Consider the following 18287-nt stretch of genomic DNA (forward strand, 5'->3'; position numbering starts at 1 on the left):
CTTCAACCGACCTGTCTGACATGGTAGGACCTTGAGGAACGGTTGTTCCATCCAGTATAGCTCGGTTGCTTCATCACGATAGACAAGCCCGACCACCACGTCAAGGTAGCAACAAACAACGGTCGGGAGCAACAACGGTCATTAAGAGTAGAAGACACTTGTAAGCTACTAGTATTTGACCACAGATGTCTTAGAAATATTGCTGGCGTCTGCTGGGATCACCGGGTAAGTAATAGTGAGGTTAGACGCAGGGTATTAGGGAATGATGGTAAATCAGTTGATGAGGCTATGAATCTTCATCGACTGAGATGGTTGGGCCACGTGTTACGTATGCCTGAATACCGATTACCACGACGTGCAATGCTATCCGGTATTGGAGATGGTTGGAAGAAAGTTAGGGGCGGCCAAACCAAAACGTGGCATCAGTGCTTGAAGTCATTAACTTCTAGTCTGGGCCATGTTGGTAGATGCAGACTACTTGGTTGGGGTCCGCGTGACTATCGTAACGAATGGTTGGAGACTCTTGGTGACATGGCTCAGAATCGATCACAATGGCGTCGGTGTATACACCTTCTGTCTTCCCTTAAACTGAGAGATTAAAATCTCTTCATACCTTTCTTTTACGAACCAATTTTTCTTGTACTATATCTCTATATGCAATCTTTCTCTTATATATTACCACCTTTGACCTAACCACTGCTATGAATCCGGTGTTCATCTTGTTGTGCTGATGCGGTATGGCAACCTGGACCGATGCACATATGTGCCGGGTCCTACGTTGTAGCTGACTGATACTATCATTACTTCGTCCTTTTTGCTATTCAGCTTATTACTTTCGTTTGTCAATCAGTCAATCATATGCAACATAAAGCCTCACATGCATATACATCGACCCAAGTTGTTCCACCACATTAGCACAGCGAAATGGAATTATCAACGCGAATCGCAGAACAGTGAAAGTATTTGTTGTGATGAGCGGTGTCCAAAATCTGATACTGATACACGGTGTGCTATGTTTATCATTTTATTTATTTATTTAAACATAAAGATTGGTACAAGGAGGCACCAAATATATTTGCATCACACAAATTATTCGATCTGTGAGAGGGCTGGAATACTGCCTGGACGCCCAGTCCGAAGCAGGTGGCTTCCTTAGAGGGACACACCCCAAGACATTTAAATAAAGGTCTAATCCACAGGGCAGTGGAGCAACGTCAGTAGATACAGTCCCACGGTAGCTAGTGACCATTTGGCTCATACGCCATTTGTTCCTACAGGATCCTAGAGCCCATGTGCACCATTGGTTTTGAATCAGGGTTTTCCAACTCCTCTAGGTTGATCCTCCGTGTCCAGCAACCCGATTAAGAGCACCGGACATTTTCTTTTCGTCCTCTCAATTTCATAAACAACAGTGATGCCGCGCGAAGGCAATGAGTAGTACTTCACTGTCAATGTCTGTATACGCCTGGTCATTTCGTGAGGGGAGAGGACTCTTCATTCGGGGCGCTAACCCCCAACTAACCACTTGAGTGAGGGCACAAGAGTGAGCGAGAAAGTGTATCGGGCTACCGAATAAAATGCACAAATACTCACTCATATATATTTACCACTCTAATATTTATGAAATTGATCCATTTCCTAGGCAATGAAGTGCACTTGTCGTTTAGGTCACTTCTGATTGCCATTGATTGACCTTCTCATTAGGCTACTACTGATTGGCTCTCTATACCAGTATTAACAGTATCAGTTGTAGTTGTAGTAGGAAAAAATAAGTATAATAACAGAAAAGGAGTAGAAGAAGATTTCGGGATTCAGAGTCTAAGATGAAACTAAAAGTGAATATATCTTTACTGGATGTATCATATTATCATTGGCACTATAAATAATAATCGCTAGGCCCAGCCAAACCTAAACGTGATATCAGTCCATGAAGTCACTAACTATTGTACTGAGCCATGTAGGTAGGTGCAGAATACCTGGTTGAGGTCCACATGATAACCGCGATCAGTGTTTAGAGATGTTGAATACCATAACATAGAATCAATCGCAAAAGCAAAGTATGGTAGATTTGAATTTGTATTTCACTGTTAGAAAATTCTGTACAATAATCTATGATTTATATACTAATATATTTAATTAATTAACGAGAGTTTATTTATATTCTACTTCGTTTATTTTGTAATTGTTTTGTTTACAGAATCCCTCAAGTTGTACAAAAGCTAAATATGTGGTTGCCTCGTTAAATAAACCTTGTGCATTCGGTTGTAATGCCCATCATTTAATGCATTGTTTTCAAATGGCCTATGCAACTGGGCGTACATTAATCTTGAATCCTACTGATGGGGAGGAATACACACACTGGTGGATAAAAACTTTTTGCCATTATCTCAGAAATGCAGTATAAATGACATTCAGTCAAATATCCATTCTGATTGTAAGCTTTCTTTAAAAAATATTTATAGTTCCAGTGTAATCTTGCCGTTCTTCATTTATCTTAAGAATTATGCTAGTGTGATGTGGTGCGATAATATCCATTTTGTTTGATATCAATACACAAAAGATTTGTTTCTACAAATAACTTATCTGTTTACAAATGACATATTTCTTATGACTTACTTAGGCCTGCTATGCCTCTTGAGTTCTAGGCTTCTGAAAGAGATCTCTAAAGTTCTCTTTCATATAGTCTCTTACTCAGTTGTTCCGAAGTCGTATTGATGATTTTAGTGTCTCCTTCCAGTTACCAGTGCCCCAAATGCCCTGGTATGGCCGAGAGTGGGGTGGGCCTGCCCTCCCTCTCGAAATGCTCTCACACGGCCACGCGTATACAGCCTCTGCTAGGAAGTCCTTCTCACTACCTTCTCGTGGCGAGGGTGTTGTTTACGAAAATGAGAGGACGAAAGGCGAATATACGGCGCTTCAACCGGATTCCAAACCAATGGTGCACATGGGCTTCAGTATCCTGTGGGGACAAATGGCGTATGAACCAATCGTTGGTCACCGGCTACCATGGGACTGCATCTCCTCACGATGCTCCACTGCCTTTTGGATTAGACCTTTAGGTTAAAGGCTCGGGGTGTGGCCCCTAAGAAAACCACCTGATTCGGTCTTAGCACCCGGGCAGTATCCCAACCCTCGCACAAATCGAATGATTTATGTGGCTCATATATATTTGGTGCCTCCTTGTACCAATGTTTATGTGTTTAAATAAATAATAAATACAGTTACCAGTGCCATATATTCTTTGGTCTGCTTAATCCCCTTTATCTTTTTTAATCTGACCGTCCATTGGATTTTTGATTCGGTTCAACAACAATGTTGATAAACTTTTCTGGTACTGAAAGTGGTATGTTACTTCGATGGTTTTCACACTTATTAAAACCTTTTTGTTTGTTATCTTAATAAGGTTTTCCTTTTTCCATTCTTTCTGTACTTGTTCTCCTTCCTAGATCTTTCAGCAGAGAATATAAAATATTCTTGGGGTTAGCTCTACATCTACCGGGTTCTCCATAATGTTATCCAGTGAAACTCAAGTAGTTTTGTGCATTGATTTACGGGGGTAAATGCTTCTACCTAGGACCATGTTGTCGAAGTGCAGAAATTCACTATTGTCTCATTCTCTTTTCTTTCCTTCAGTCCATGTCGCCTCATGATGTCTTGATGCCCGTCGTTGTCTACTCTGTCTTTAATGATTAGGTCTCCCGTCTGGATGGTCAGGTCTTTTCTTGGTAAACTGAAGCCTCATGAAATTGGCTTTTATTATTTTTGCTGCCACCATTGGTATTGTTAAGTGTGAAGTAGTACTGGGAGACATTCATTGTGATCTTTTCATTCTTCGTTTTGAAGGACAGTTTGATGATCCTAAAGCCATGAGTCTCTTATTCTATAAGCGCTTTTAGTGTTTCTTTAGAGGTGTTTAGTGCCAAATATTTTTATTTGATTTATTATTTATGACCAGACTGCAGAACTCCGCCTGGAGCCCTCCGGGGCTACTGCCGGTCCCAAGCCCGGATAAAGGAGGAGGGTTGGGCATGGGGTTAGCGTCCCCATCCCGTAGAAAACTAACTCGCTAAAAAAACGCTAACCAGAAAAAATTATTCAAACCTTTTAAACTCTGCCCTGGGAGTCAGAAGATCTTCATTTAGAAGAATTATGACGCCTCATGATGAAAGCCGAATCCCTTCGGAAGTTACGAGGCCGATGCCCCTTCTGACAACCAGAGCGACCATTTATTTAGGTACATGGAATGTTCGTACAATGTGGGACACCGGAAGAGCCTTCCAAACAAGCGCAAAATGCGCTTATAGGATGGGAATCTCATGGACCAAGGATCATCAAAGCCTCGTTCAAAACAAAGAAAGAGGGGATTTCAATGAACATCATCCAATGCTATGCGCCTACCAACGACGACAATAAAGACGCTAAAGATCAATTCTACAATAGGCTGCAGTCAATCGTCGAGAAGTGCCCAACAAAGGACCTGACCATTTTGATGGGAGATTTCAACGCCAAGGTTGGAACGGACAACACTGGATATGAAGACATCATGGGACGACACGGACTGGGAGAAAGAAACGAAAATGGTGAGAGATTTGCAAATCTATGTGCCTTCAATAAGCTGGTCATAGGCGGCACCATATTCCCATATAAACGCATACACAAAACCACATGGACTTCACCGGATCACTCTACACAAAACCAAATCGACCATATTTGCATCAACAAAACGTTCAGGAGGACTATAGAGGACGTGAGAATCAAAACAGGAGCTGATATAGCATCAGATCATCACTTGCTGGTCGCCAAGATGAAATTGAAACTCAAGAAACACTGGACAACGGGGCGGACAATATCACAAAAGTTCAATACGGCCTTTCTTCAGGATACTAACAAACTCAACAAATTCAAGATAGACCTCAGCAACAAGTTCCAGGCCTTTCATGATCTACTCAATGGAGAAGGAACTACTGTGGAGAGCAACTGGAAGGGGATCAAAGAGGCAATCACTTCAATATGTCATGAGGTCCTGGGTCACAAGAAGCACCATCACAAAGAATGGATCACTGTTGATACACTGGATAAGATTCAAGAAAGAAGGAACAAGAAGGCAGCAATCAACACCAGTCGAACAAGAGCAGAAAAAGCCAAGGCACAAGCTGAATACACAGAAGTAAACAAACAAGTGAAGAGGAGCATCAGAACCGACAAACGTAAATATGTGGAAGATTTAGCAACGGCGGCGGAAAAGGCTGCAAGAGAAGGAAACATGAGACAATTGTATGACACGACAAAGAAACTCTCTGGAAATCGCCGCAAACCAGAACGACCAGTGAAAAGCAAGGAAGGCGAGGTAATCACCAACATTGAAGAGCAACAAAACAGGTGGGTAGAACACTTCAAAGAACTCTTGAATCGACCAGCTCCACTGAACCCACCCAACATCGAAGCAGCACCCACGGACCTCCCAATCAATGTTGGCCCACCAACAATTGAAGAAATCAGCATGGCCATCAGGTAAATCAAGAGTGGCAAAGCAGCAGGAGCAGACAACATTCCAGCAGAGGCACTGAAAGCAGACGTAGCGGTAACTGCAAGGATACTTCACATTCTCTTCAGCAAGACTTGGAATGAGGAACAAGCACCAACAGACTGGAAAGAGGGAGTTCTGATAAAAATACCGAAGAAAGGCGATCTCAGCAACTGTGATAACTACAGGGGCATCACTCTTCTCTCAATACCGGGAAAAGTCTTCAACAGGGTATTGTTAAACAGGATGAAGGACTGCGTAGACGTCCAACTTCGTGACCAACACGCAGGATTCCGTAAGGATAGATCGTGTACAGACCAAATCGCAACTCTACGTATCATTGTGCAACAATCAATTGAATGGAGTTCATCACTCTACATCAACTTCATTGACTACGAAAAGGCATTTGATAGCGTGGACAGAACAACACTATGGAAACTTCTTCGACACTACGGCGTGCCTCAGAAGATAGTCAATATCATACAGAACTCATATGATGGATTACACTGCAAAATCGTGCATGGAGGACAGTTGACAAAGTCGTTCAAAGTGAAGACCGGTGTTAGGCAAGGTTGCTTACTCTCACCCTTTCTCTTTCTCCTGGTGATCGACTGGATCATGAAGACGTCAACGTCTGAAGGGAAGCGCGGGATACAATGGACATCTAAGATGCAGTTGGATGATCTAGACTTCGCAGACGATCTGGCCCTTCTATCCCAAACGCAACAACAGATGCAGGAGAAGACGAACAGTGTGGCAGCAGCCTCAGCAGTAGTAGGTCTCAATATACACAAAGGGAAAAGCAGGATTCTCCGATACAACACAGAATGCACCAATCCAATCACACTTGACGGAGAAGATTTGGAAGATGTAAAAACCTTTACGTATTTGGGCAGCATCATTGATGAACAGGGTGGATCTGATGCAGATGTGAAGGCGCGGATCGGCAAAGCAAGAGCAGCATATTTACAACTGAGGTACATCTGGAACTCAAAGCAACTGTCAACCAACACCAAGGTCAGGATTTTCAATACAAATGTCAAGACAGTTCTACTGTATGGGGCAGAAACCTGGAGAACTACGAAAGCCATCATCCAGAAAATACAGGTGTTTATTAACAATTGTCTACGCAAAATACTTCAGATCCATTGGCCGGACACTATTAGCAACAACGTACTGTGGGAGAGAACAAACCAGATCCCAGTGGAGGAAGAAATCAGGAAGAAGCGCTGGAAGTGGATAGGACACACATTGAGGAAAGCACCCAACTGCGTCACAAGACAAGCCCTCACATGGAATCCTGAAGGTCAAAGGAAAAGAGGAAGACCAAAGAACACATTACGCCGAGAAATGGAGATAGACATGAGAAAAATGAACAAGAATTGGATGGAACTAGAAAAGAAGGCCCAGGACAGAGTGGGTTGGAGAATGCTGGTCAGCGGCCTATTCTCCATTGGGAGTAACAGGCGTAAGTAAGTAAGTAAGTAAGACTGCAGAATCTCTCTTGAAGTTAGTCTTTCTTGTCCAGATTATTTTCGATGAGTTTAATTTATTTCAAGCAATACCAGGCTGCATTTTCTCATTTCTACGGCTATTGGAATGAGCCTTTCGGTCTTCTACATCGCTTGTACATTCTATATATCATATATATATTTTGCTTTCGATATAGCTGGTAAAAGGAACACTGGCATTGTGACCCTTCGAAGTCGTGGGTTCCATTACGAAGTGTCATAACTCCTATAAATCAAGACCGAGTTCCGGAGCAGTTTAGTCAGTTTAACTTATTTACTCTAGTTAGGTTATTTTTGGCGGGTTTCGTTTTACGAGGTTGTGTTGCTTACCCTACGCCGGACCCTTCTCCACCTGAGATTGGGATCGGTAGTAATCCTAAAAGTGTTGCAAACGCAGTTATCTTCCTGATGGATAACGAATAAAAAGTATTTTGAAATGTTTAGCTAAAAGTGTCCAACTAGTGTTTTTCATATTGACAGTGAAAAATCCTATGTTTATACAGCGATACCCCAGAGTGCCAGTTCTTAAGGGAACTAAGAAAACACTTTCGGTTCCCCATCTTCCCACTTTGAAAATTATCCACAAATTTCAATAGATTGATTAATTGAAAAAACCAAACATAAGCGACTAACATATTATGGAAGTCCATGTACCGAAACACACCATTGTCTACTCAATGTTGTACTTTCTGGTTTGTAATTCAAATGACGATAACTACTAAGAAAAATATTCTTGCTTCAATTAGCATTCAGACAAATTACATTCACAATCATTTGATAGCATTCATTTTCATTTTTTAATATACTACGTCACTTATCTATTCTCTTCTATTCTCACTTTGTGTATTCTTACTTTTCAACTTATACAACAGTTCGCCTGTGGTGGAAATCTGTTCTACCACCGACTACGAATACTGAAACAGTCTTTCTGAAACCATGTATGCAATTCAAACCAGTCTCCTTCAACGTTCGCACACTAAATGAGATCGGGCAACAGATAGGGTTGGCTGTCTTTAGAAAGTTTTAATATCGGCGTCTGATGTCTATCCGAGACCCTTATTCAAGACTCTACTAAAGTACTGCAAGTTCACTTTCCATCTGTCACTTCGAAGAGCTTGCTTCACGTGAGTTTATCTGGGGACCCTGTGGTATCTTCGTCTGGTTTTGCTGGCGTTGGTGTTTCATTAAGCGCTAGAGCTGAGGCAGCACTGAATGATTGGATTCCTAATGACAGTCGGTTATGTCCTGTTAAACTAGAAAGCTCCATCAAAGTGAGTAGAAATCAGTATAAGAAATGATGTGCTTTCGTCATCTCTGCATACACTCCGACATATTGCAAGCCGAATGCGATCAAAGATAAGTCCTACCACCTGTTAAGTGTTGTTCTGTAGAAGATACATCCGACAGATATTGTAGTACCAATGGGAAACTTGAAGGCACAGATCAGGTGTCTAGGCACGGAAGAGAGTTGGGTCGATGAGGACTTGTTGGTCGCAGGTCAGATAACGGTAACCATCTACTGCAACTGTGCGCAGATCACAACCTATTTCCGGCTAGAGCTAACTACTGGCACAGTCATCGCCAATGTGCCACTTGGCGTCCTCCCTCTGCATCTGAAGCCTGGACTCAGATTGATCACATCGCGATCAGCTATCGTTGGTGTGGTTGTGTACACGACTGCAGCCAGACTGTCTGTTTCAGTGTAGGACCAGGCACACATATGCATCGGTCCAAGTTGCCACACCTCATTAGCAATGCAAGACGAACACCAAATTCATAGTAGTTAATTCAGTGGTGGTAATATATATATGAAAGATTGTGTATCAGGATATCATACAGGAAGAAAGGTATAAAGCTATTTTAATCTCACTGTTTAAGAACAGACAAAGAATGTTTGCATCTACGCGATTGTGATCGATTCTGAGCTATGTCATCCAGAGTCTCCAACCGTTGGTTACGATAATTACACGGACCCCAACCAAATAGCCTGTATCTACCAACATGTCTCAGACTAGAATTTAGTGACTTCAAGAACTAATGCCACGTTTTGCTTTGGCCGCCCCTGACTTTCTTCCATCCCCAACCTACTTCAATGTTCCATTCAGGCTGTTTGAGCATAGTGGGTAGTTGTAGAGTAGCTGAAGGTCAGCTGAACAGCTCCTTAAAGTGTTTTGCCCATCGTTCTGAACGTCTGGACCGGTGCAGGACTACTGCTCCTTTTGGAGTATCTATCTGTACTCTGACCATGCCCTTGTTTGTGGTAATCTTACCTTCGTCCTATACGGATCGATGTCAGTAAATTGGTTTCAGCTTCTGTTGCAACTAAATATCAAAGCGGGCTAGGTTCAAGGCTAGCTACCATTCCACCGAAAAGTATAGATGAGCATTGGTTGCAATTGCATGACGCCATCAAAATGGCGGGTACAGTCAGTTGTGGGTTCGCGAAACGTCCCGCTTATAAGCACTGGGTTTTTAGGCTCCTTACAGCTTGTTGAAGCTAGTCGGTCTACTCCGGGTGACCACGAATTTGTTCACAAACGAATACTGTTACACAATGAAATTGTGCAAAACTTGCGTAAGAACCAAGAAGCCTAGTGGTCGGAGTGTGTCAATGAGTTTGAAGCAGCAGTTGCATCTGGTAACTGCCGGATGTTCTTTCAACTCATCCGATTCACCGGCGTCAAGAGGTTTGGTGTGAGCCAAACAACCTGTAAAGATGAAGGGATGCCAATCACTAACATCTATCGACGTCTTGTACGATGGGCAGAATTTTTCGAAGGGCAGTTCGACTGGCCTGCTGCTTCGGCAACATCGGTCAGACTGTCCTGCCCTCCATGGTCGATGACTACTGATCCACCAAATGAGGTGGAAGTCCGCAAGGAACTCCAACTCTTGAAGCGCTACAAATCACTGGGCCCAGATGACTTACCTCCTGCCCTTTCTAAAGATTGTGGTGACTTTCTGACTAAGGAACTGACGACGTTGTTTAAAAAGGTCTGGGAGCTAGAGAGTGTACCAACGTCATGGAATGAGTCGATAGTTGTCCCTATCTTTAATAAGGGTTCACATCGTTCCTGCAACAACTATCGGGGGGTAAGTCTACTTCCGATTGAGTTCAAGCTGTTGGCTTCCGTCATACTTCGTAGGTTGTTCAAAACCCGAGAATGATTGACTCGCGAGGAGCAGGCTGGGTTTCGTTCTGGTCGAGGATGTATTGATCATATCTTCACCCTGCACCAAATGTTAGAACACCGCCATACTTATCAAAGGCCAACAATCGTAGTGTTTCGTGACAGTAGGGCCGCCTTTGATTCATTGAAAAGGACTGTTCTCTGGGATTATCTTTTAAAGAAGGGTGTGCCTGAGAAGCATATTAACATCCTCAAAGCCCTATATACAAACACTTCAGGCAGAGTGAGGGCATACAACCACCTCTCTCCATTGTTCCATTCGAGCAGTGGGGTTAGGCAGGGTTGCCCAATCTCACCATTACTCTTCCAATTTGCCATCGACGACATTCTGGAAACAGCTCTGATGGATGTAAGTAATGGCGGTGTGGATCTGTTGCCTGGAGAAAGACTTCTCGACCTTGAGTATGCGGATGATATTGTCTTACTGTGCGATAATGCCCAAGGCATGCAATCCGCACTTAATCAGTTGGCAATCAGTGTCCGTAGGTTTGGTATGTGCTTTGCACCTTCGAAGTGCAAAGTACTTCTACAAGACTGGCAGGATTCTAATCCTGTACTTACTCTGGATGGTGAACAGATAGAAGTAGTCGAGAAGTTCGTGTATCTGGGTAGCTGCATAAGTGCTGGTGGTGGCGTGAGTGATGAGATCGATTCACGTATAATGAAAGCCAGAGCGGCTTATGCCAATCTGGTCCACCTTTGGCGCCTTCTTGATGTCAGTCTGGCTGTAAAAGATCAGATCTACAACGCGTCGACGATAGCAGTTTCGCTCCATGCTTGTGAAACCTGGCATTCAGTTACCTTGAACATAGTACTAGACAGAGGTTTGACCTCCTGATCCATTTGTTTAAAGTCTAGTACTTAAATCAATAACCCAACACTTTACTTCAATGGTTGTTCAGAAGTCTTTTACACTATGTCTTCTGTTCATAAGAAATAAATACGTGTCACTTCCAATTACTTATTTGCGATTCCATAAGCCGCTTATCCATCTTACTTTTCTACAACCTTGGGTTCGGTTTCGTGATTCTCTTGAGTGATTTTTATAACAAGTTACTATCATGCTATCTTTTATTTTTGGTGATTTTGATTCCTCAGTACATCTAGTTCTTATTCTGCTGATGGGAAATTAGGTCATCCTCAGCTAATCTTTAAGTTTGCAGCGTTTGATCACTTATGGGTATGGTTGTTCAAAAATTAGATTGGTTGGAGAGGTTTTTGTTAATTTTTCTTGACTTTTCTCATTCGTAGTTTTTGATGGGAAGGCGTTTAATACCTATCAAGCAATTACGTGTCCGCACATAGAAACAATAAGCTCTTCATTTGATTGGATCCCTCAAGCTGTTCCCGGTCATTTGAGCAAATTACTTGCGCGTTTACATGGTGCCCCATTTGTGTGGTTCATTGGTCAGTTGGGTAAATTTTTAATGCGTCCATCGTTTAACTTCCCTGAAGAATTTAAAATATTCGACGATCAACATGAGAATCCAGTTGTTGGTATTCATGTCCGACGTACGGATAAAGTGAGTTTGTGTACTCTTATCATACAGTTTTTCATTTTCTTTTACTTAACTAGTGTGACGAAGTGATTATTTACGGTTAGATTTGTGAGTAAAATTACTAATTATAAAACATAACTCATGTCGATGTACAAGTTTCCCTAGCCATATTAAAGATATTTGACTACCGGAGAATTACTTCAATTTCATAGAACAAATCTAATCAGTGGTATACTAGAAAGGATTTAAACAATGTGGAGAGGTACGGTAAGGTAACTTAAATAGTATAGCAAACTGTGAACTGGGTGAAATAACTTTCACTGAGTAATATATCTTATTGGTTTACAGCAAACTGAAATAACAGCCGCATCATGGCAAAATGATAGTGGACAAAAAATATTAATCTGTTAAGTTTATTGACGATTTCTAACGAATTTTGAAATCGTTTGAGAATTGTTTCTTAGATGAAATGATTCATTTATTTGAACACATAAATATTGGTACAAAGGGGCAACGAATACATATGCGCTACACAAGTCACTTGATTTGTGTATGGGCTGTGATACTACCCGGGTGCCCAGACCGAAACAGGTGGTTTCCTTAGGAGGCCACGCCTCGAGCCTTCGACTCATCCACAAGGCAGTGGAACAAAGTCAGGAGATGCAGTCGCATGGTAGCCGGTGGTCAATAATTGGTTCATACGTCATGAAATGAGAAATCAACTGTAAAGTCATTTAGATAACGAAGTGTTTGCTAGTTTTCTCTGCATTTTACGTGTATAAGTGATATTGCAAGGAAATCGTTTGAATGGTTAGTAGAATAATTTTTATCGTCCTCAACGTCGTGAAGAAGTATAAACAGCGAATAAACAGTGAGGTAACAAAATGATTATAATATAGGTTTATGAAATTTCGACAGGATGTGGGTAATTAAAGAAGCTCCGTAAAATTAATAAGCTAATATTGGGCTAAAATAAGAATGGATTTAGGTAATTTAAACGATTAAAGGTGCAGTTGGATTAGTCCCGAAAATCTTCAAGGATCGCAGCTCAGTTTTAACAGTTAGATTGAATAATATCTTAGCTAGAATTTTGGAACTGGACGTGATTCTATCTGATTGGTTTCAATCGCTAGTCGTCGCAGTTTACAAGAAAGGACAAAAACTATTTTGTGACAATCATCGAAGAATTAGTTTAACCAATATAGTGCCTAAAATATCAGCTTCAACTCTTAACCAAGGTTCGGAAAGAGCAAACCTGAAAAATCTAGTCTCGTTTCATACCTGAACATGGATTTATAGACTGAATACTTACTTTTGGTAGGTTCTGGAACAAAAATTACTTTTTGACGTCTGACTATGGTTGTATCCCTTGATATTAAGGCGGTATTCGACGCCGTTGGCCGTGAGTTTTTGTTGGAGTGTCTGTCATTGAAAGCCGTACCAAGGAAGTACATCAAGATTGTTCCGAGTCTCAACCTAAACGCTACTGGTCAAGTCGACTGTGATCAGAACTGATAATTTTAAGTGGTGTTTGTCAGGATTTTCCGCTTTTCTCATTTTTAATTAACTTCATCATAGACATTCTTTTGGAGATGACGCTCTCATCTAACGTTTTAGTTATTGATCTTTTACTAGGATATTTATTTGTTGACTTGGAATACGCAGATGGTATAGTTCTGTTTAGTGAAGACTGAAAAATGCAGTCTCCTAACCGCCTTAAACAATAGTGAGAAATGTTGCTCCAGGATTGCTCTGCGACCGCTTCACTTATCATGAGAGTTTCATGAGTTTTATCCCGACCATAGCTGCTACCTTGACGCAATGGTCGGGCTTGCCTATCGTGACGACCCAATTGAGCTATATTGGCTGGAACATATGTTGCTGTAGGTTCTACCATGCCAGGCAGGTCGATTGGAGAACGGTAAGACTAAAAGCAGCAACTCAAGGTCTGAGGGCGAAGTCGTACTGCTGACTGCAGAGGGTTGTGACAGCAGTAAGGTGTTTCCCTCGGACAACCAGCGTCTACAGCGATACCGCCTTCTCACAAGGAAGGAAGGGGTTAAAAAGGTTGACCCTAAAAATGTCACACCTCACCTTACCTCACGGATTTCCGTCTCCGGCGGTAAGGCCCTTTGAAGAACGGAGCTAACACATTCAAAACCTCTCACGAAAAGGCCGTGCGCGACCGACTTCAAGCAGTTGTCCCGTGGGCTCTGCGGTCACGCTCCCAGGTCTTTTAGGCCAACGTTACTCCAACTTTCATGCAATTAGTTCCCTTTATGAATTTAAATAAAGCAAGAACAAATATTGATGCAGAATATTACGGATTCATAATATATACATATATTTCTTATCTCAATGTAAAATTCTATTACATATTTGGCTGTAAGCAGCTGACGAGAAACCTCGAAATATTATGAATTCATACTGTTCTGCATCAATGTTTGTTCTTGCTTTATTAATCAAACTTCCTTTTCAGGTTCCTCAAGAAATACCCTTTCACGATGCTATATCCGAGCGAAGATTAAGTCACGACTAACTTCTGAGACATATTAATTGACTAATATTATGGTATAACTATTCAATAATTAGATTATGTATATTTATATTCCCCTTATTATAAGCTTTATTTTGACCTATAATTTGTTATTGTACGATTTACTGTTCTTAAGCTATGTTCAGTTTATTGACTACTGTCTCCCACGTCCACAGCTACTTTTTGGCATTATTGTCTACAAATGTTATTTCTTATTTTATGGTGCGTTGCGGTCTGTTTGTTTGATATATAAATCCAGTATGTCTGAAATAAATGATTCGATTCGATTCATATTGTAAAAGCTGGAGTCAAGTAGACGGGCTAGGCGGACATAGGACCAATAAGGACGCTAGACCGTTCATACCGGTCAAACGTCATTGGTTTTGGCACAGTGTTAAGATTGTATAAGTCGTATTTTGATTGGTGGATAAACCACGTGATAAAAGTCGAACATAAGTCATAAAACACACAGTGTGGGCAGCCGGGAAGTGACATCAGCGCTCATACCCGTAACAACACACGAGGCCAAACTGGTCACATTCAAATCCTTCCTACACCTCCTAATACTGACCGACTCTGAGTTTTATTGGGCTGGTGTCTAACAATATCTACGCACGGATTCCAAATGCTCGACTGGTTTTTGACAACTTGTGTCACTTACATTGTAGGCGAGCTATCCTTTTGGCAACTAACGGGCGAGTTTACTGCTCAGCATTTCGATCCGTTTATCTGTGGGTGTGAAGTATGGCCATTAAAAATAGAGGATATTCTTAGGTTATTAGCATTCGATAGTAAATGTCTTTGAATTATTGCTCGTATGTTTTGAGACCACCGAATAAGGTGTTGGGGATAAGGAACTTGATAATGATGGGGAGTCAAGTGATGAAACAATAAATATCCACCGGTAAAGGTGGTTGTGACGTGTGTTACATATGGCCGCCCACTGTCAACCTCGACAGTGTCTGGTGTAGGAGTAGGTTGGAGGAAATCTAGTTGTGAACAGGTCACGACGTGACACTAGTCTGTGAAGTCATTGACAATTGGCCTAATCATGTAGGTAGATCTTGACTGCCTGTTTGGGTTCTACGTGATTCTCGCAACCAACGGTTAAGGACTTTGAATGACATGACTCAAAATCTTTCGCAATTTCTGAAAGGCATCCATTCTTCATCTTCCCTTGGATTTCAAATTTCTAAATTCCACATAATTTTTGTATTTCATCTCCATACATATATCTTGTTTTTTCTTACCTAATTTTTCTTAATATTGCTGGTACTGTTATTACTTCTAATACTCTGAGATTGATCTTGAAATAATTTTATCTCACTGTGCTAACGTGTTATGTCAACTTAAAGCGATTGACACATGTACCAGGTGCAACATTGTGTTTAGTTGTCTCACCTTCAGATTTTTCTTATTTTACTGAGTAATTCATGTAAGCAGCAATAAACCTTTCGGTCCTAGTATTAGGTGGTTAACATTTGACCTACTCGTTGGTAGATACCTTCTATAGTTAGTGAACAAGTTACTTTTTGTGAACCTTAATGAATATGAAAAAGCACTGTTTCGTCTAATCCTTTCGTGATTTATGTGAATAAATTATTAAGGTAACCCTTTTCTTAACCATTTCGTTTTTTTGTACGATTTTAGATAAATACTGAAGCGAGTTTTCATAGTTTAGAAGAATATATGACTGAAGTTGAGAGCCATTTTCAATTCATAGATGCCAAACGTCAAATGATGTCTAGAACTGAAGTAAGTATTTAACTATTAAATTTCATATATATTGTAATTGTTTTATTGTAACCAAGATTCATCGAGAAATGACTTCACCTTGTCCACTGGCCATCATGTGAATACATCTGCGAGTAAAGGCTTCGTAATAGTTTTTCTTAGCTAACCATTTTTTAAAATTCGGACATCACAACAGTGTTTCAGCTCATAAACTAATCATGATCGCTGCAAATAAAGTACATGACATATTCATTTTATAAGCTAACACACTCAAAGTCTAATAATCCTATTATAGGTCAATAATTACTATCTGAAATTACCTCAAGTCTCTGAGTTGTTTTAGTTAAATAATGTTTATATTTCTAGTTGTGAAGATTCAATCCACTCAGTTCGTCTCTGTTGTGAATTTTTTTTTCCGAAACTGTACTGCTCAACAGTAATTGCTACTATATATTGGAGTAAAGCCTAATAAGAATCTAGTTAAAATCAGTGTTGTTCAGTTATATTTATTGCTCGCCAAATATGTAGACAGAAATTTCAACATTTTAACTAGCAGTGGATTAATAAATACGAGGACACAAAACTATTTTATCAAGTTAATGATTATTGATGTACTCTGTATCAGAGCTGGTAAACTTTTTCTTAAGTTATAGAAATTCTTTGACATGTGGATATACCTGACATGGTTTGTAATCAGTCACGTTTTCTGTGCATTGTGAAACGAGCAATGTATCCAGTGTTGGTTGACTTCTGATATTTTTATCTTGCATTTTCTATACAAAATCTTGTTGTTACATAATCTAGTAATTTTTATTTTGGTATAAAATAAGTTTCATAAATTCTTTCGATTAGGAGTGGAGAAATGACATCAAATCGCCGTTTCGTCATAATGTATATCACCAATTAAAACCAGTACAACGACGTGTGTATATAGCTACAGACGACCCTAGTGTATTTAATGAAACTAAATTAAAGTATCCCAACTATATATTTTATGGTAATCGCGGACGTGCTAATTCAGCTTCTGTCTTCAGACGAAAAAATGAAGATTCTATTATGGGTGTGGTAACTGACGTGTTCGCTTTATCAAGAACGAATTATTTAGTTTGCACTTTTTCTTCACAGGTAAGTTAAATTTCTTGTTTTGATGACGATCATGGCAACTTGTAATCCCTTGTCTATGATGTGAAATTCGAACCAGCTTTGTCTGAATGCCGATCATTTCTTGATCCTACGTTGATTATAACTGACTTAACTTCATAACCTTCGAGTTAGACTTTAATTTTGTGATGTTGCGAGCTGATAATTGTCTGAGTAACATAGATTTATGTATAAAGTGGATAAAAATCGGTTTGTTAAGCGATGTTTCGTTCTAAGTAAATTCGAGATAAAATGTTGACTATCCTAGTGATTTGAAATCGAAATACTACAGAACGTCTTTGAATATGTATTCGAAACGTTAACTTGATAAATAAGTGGGATTCGCTTGGGTTCGGAAATTACTACTTCCTAGTTTCATTCAGTGTTACAACTTCTAATACATTTTGACATGTATGCATTTAGTTTCTAATGTGTCGGTCAAAATAAACAGATTTTACTGCCTAGTTATTTTGGACCTATCAGACCGGACTATAGGGCAGTAGAACAGTTGTACTGATCTAGTCCGAGCATCAACTAGTTCGCCTAAACTATAAATCTAGTACTAAGGACCGTCAGCTAACCATTGATATGCTGAATGTGAGATAACATCCAAGAGTAACTAGTTAATTATTGGCCCAGAACTCAGTTTCCCATGCTTGCTTGCCTGATAAACAAAATAGAGAACAACCCAACAACCAGATAGTATCTGATTATACGTTTCGAATCTATGAATACCTCTTATAATAATATAGAGCGAAATCGTGACCACACGTTAATAGAGTTAATGAATTACAATATGGGCACAACTGTGCCATAAATGGAAGAGAACTGAGTGGTAGGTCCTTCATAAATTAATTTTGATATAGGAAAGACGAAACAAGATCTTACAAGTGGGGAATACAAAAATGTGACGGTTAAACTATTTAAGAATTGAACAACAAAAAATGTCAACAATAACTTCATGTAGGATCGTTCCGAAAGTTCTCTTTCGTTTTATATTTATCCCGATATAGCAGTTTCATTGTAACTCACGATCTGTTGATTACTCCCACTGAACTAATTATTCATTGTTGATTTATAAGTTGTTTTTATAAATATCTTCACATTTTCTATGGAAGTTTATAAGCTAGAGGATCAACATGTAGTGGTTTC

At 40.3% G+C, this 18287-nt stretch overlaps 1 protein-coding gene across 1 annotated transcript in view; it reads left to right on the top strand.

Moving 5' to 3' along the window:
• Positions 1-18287, top strand: part of FUT8_7 (Alpha-(1,6)-fucosyltransferase) — a 38279-nt gene that overhangs the window by 10721 nt on the left and 9271 nt on the right. The window contains exons 5-8 of the mRNA XM_051214056.1: positions 2198-2434; positions 11478-11749; positions 15912-16016; positions 16848-17120. Coding sequence (XP_051063978.1) covers positions 11654-11749; positions 15912-16016; positions 16848-17120 — 474 coding nt within the window. The 5' untranslated portion in view covers positions 2198-2434; positions 11478-11653. The remainder of the gene's footprint in view (positions 1-2197; positions 2435-11477; positions 11750-15911; positions 16017-16847; positions 17121-18287) is intronic.

The sequence above is a fragment of the Schistosoma haematobium genome (assembly GCF_000699445.3).
Source record: "Schistosoma haematobium chromosome Unknown HiC_scaffold_386, whole genome shotgun sequence".
Lineage (NCBI taxonomy): Eukaryota > Metazoa > Platyhelminthes > Trematoda > Strigeidida > Schistosomatidae > Schistosoma > Schistosoma haematobium.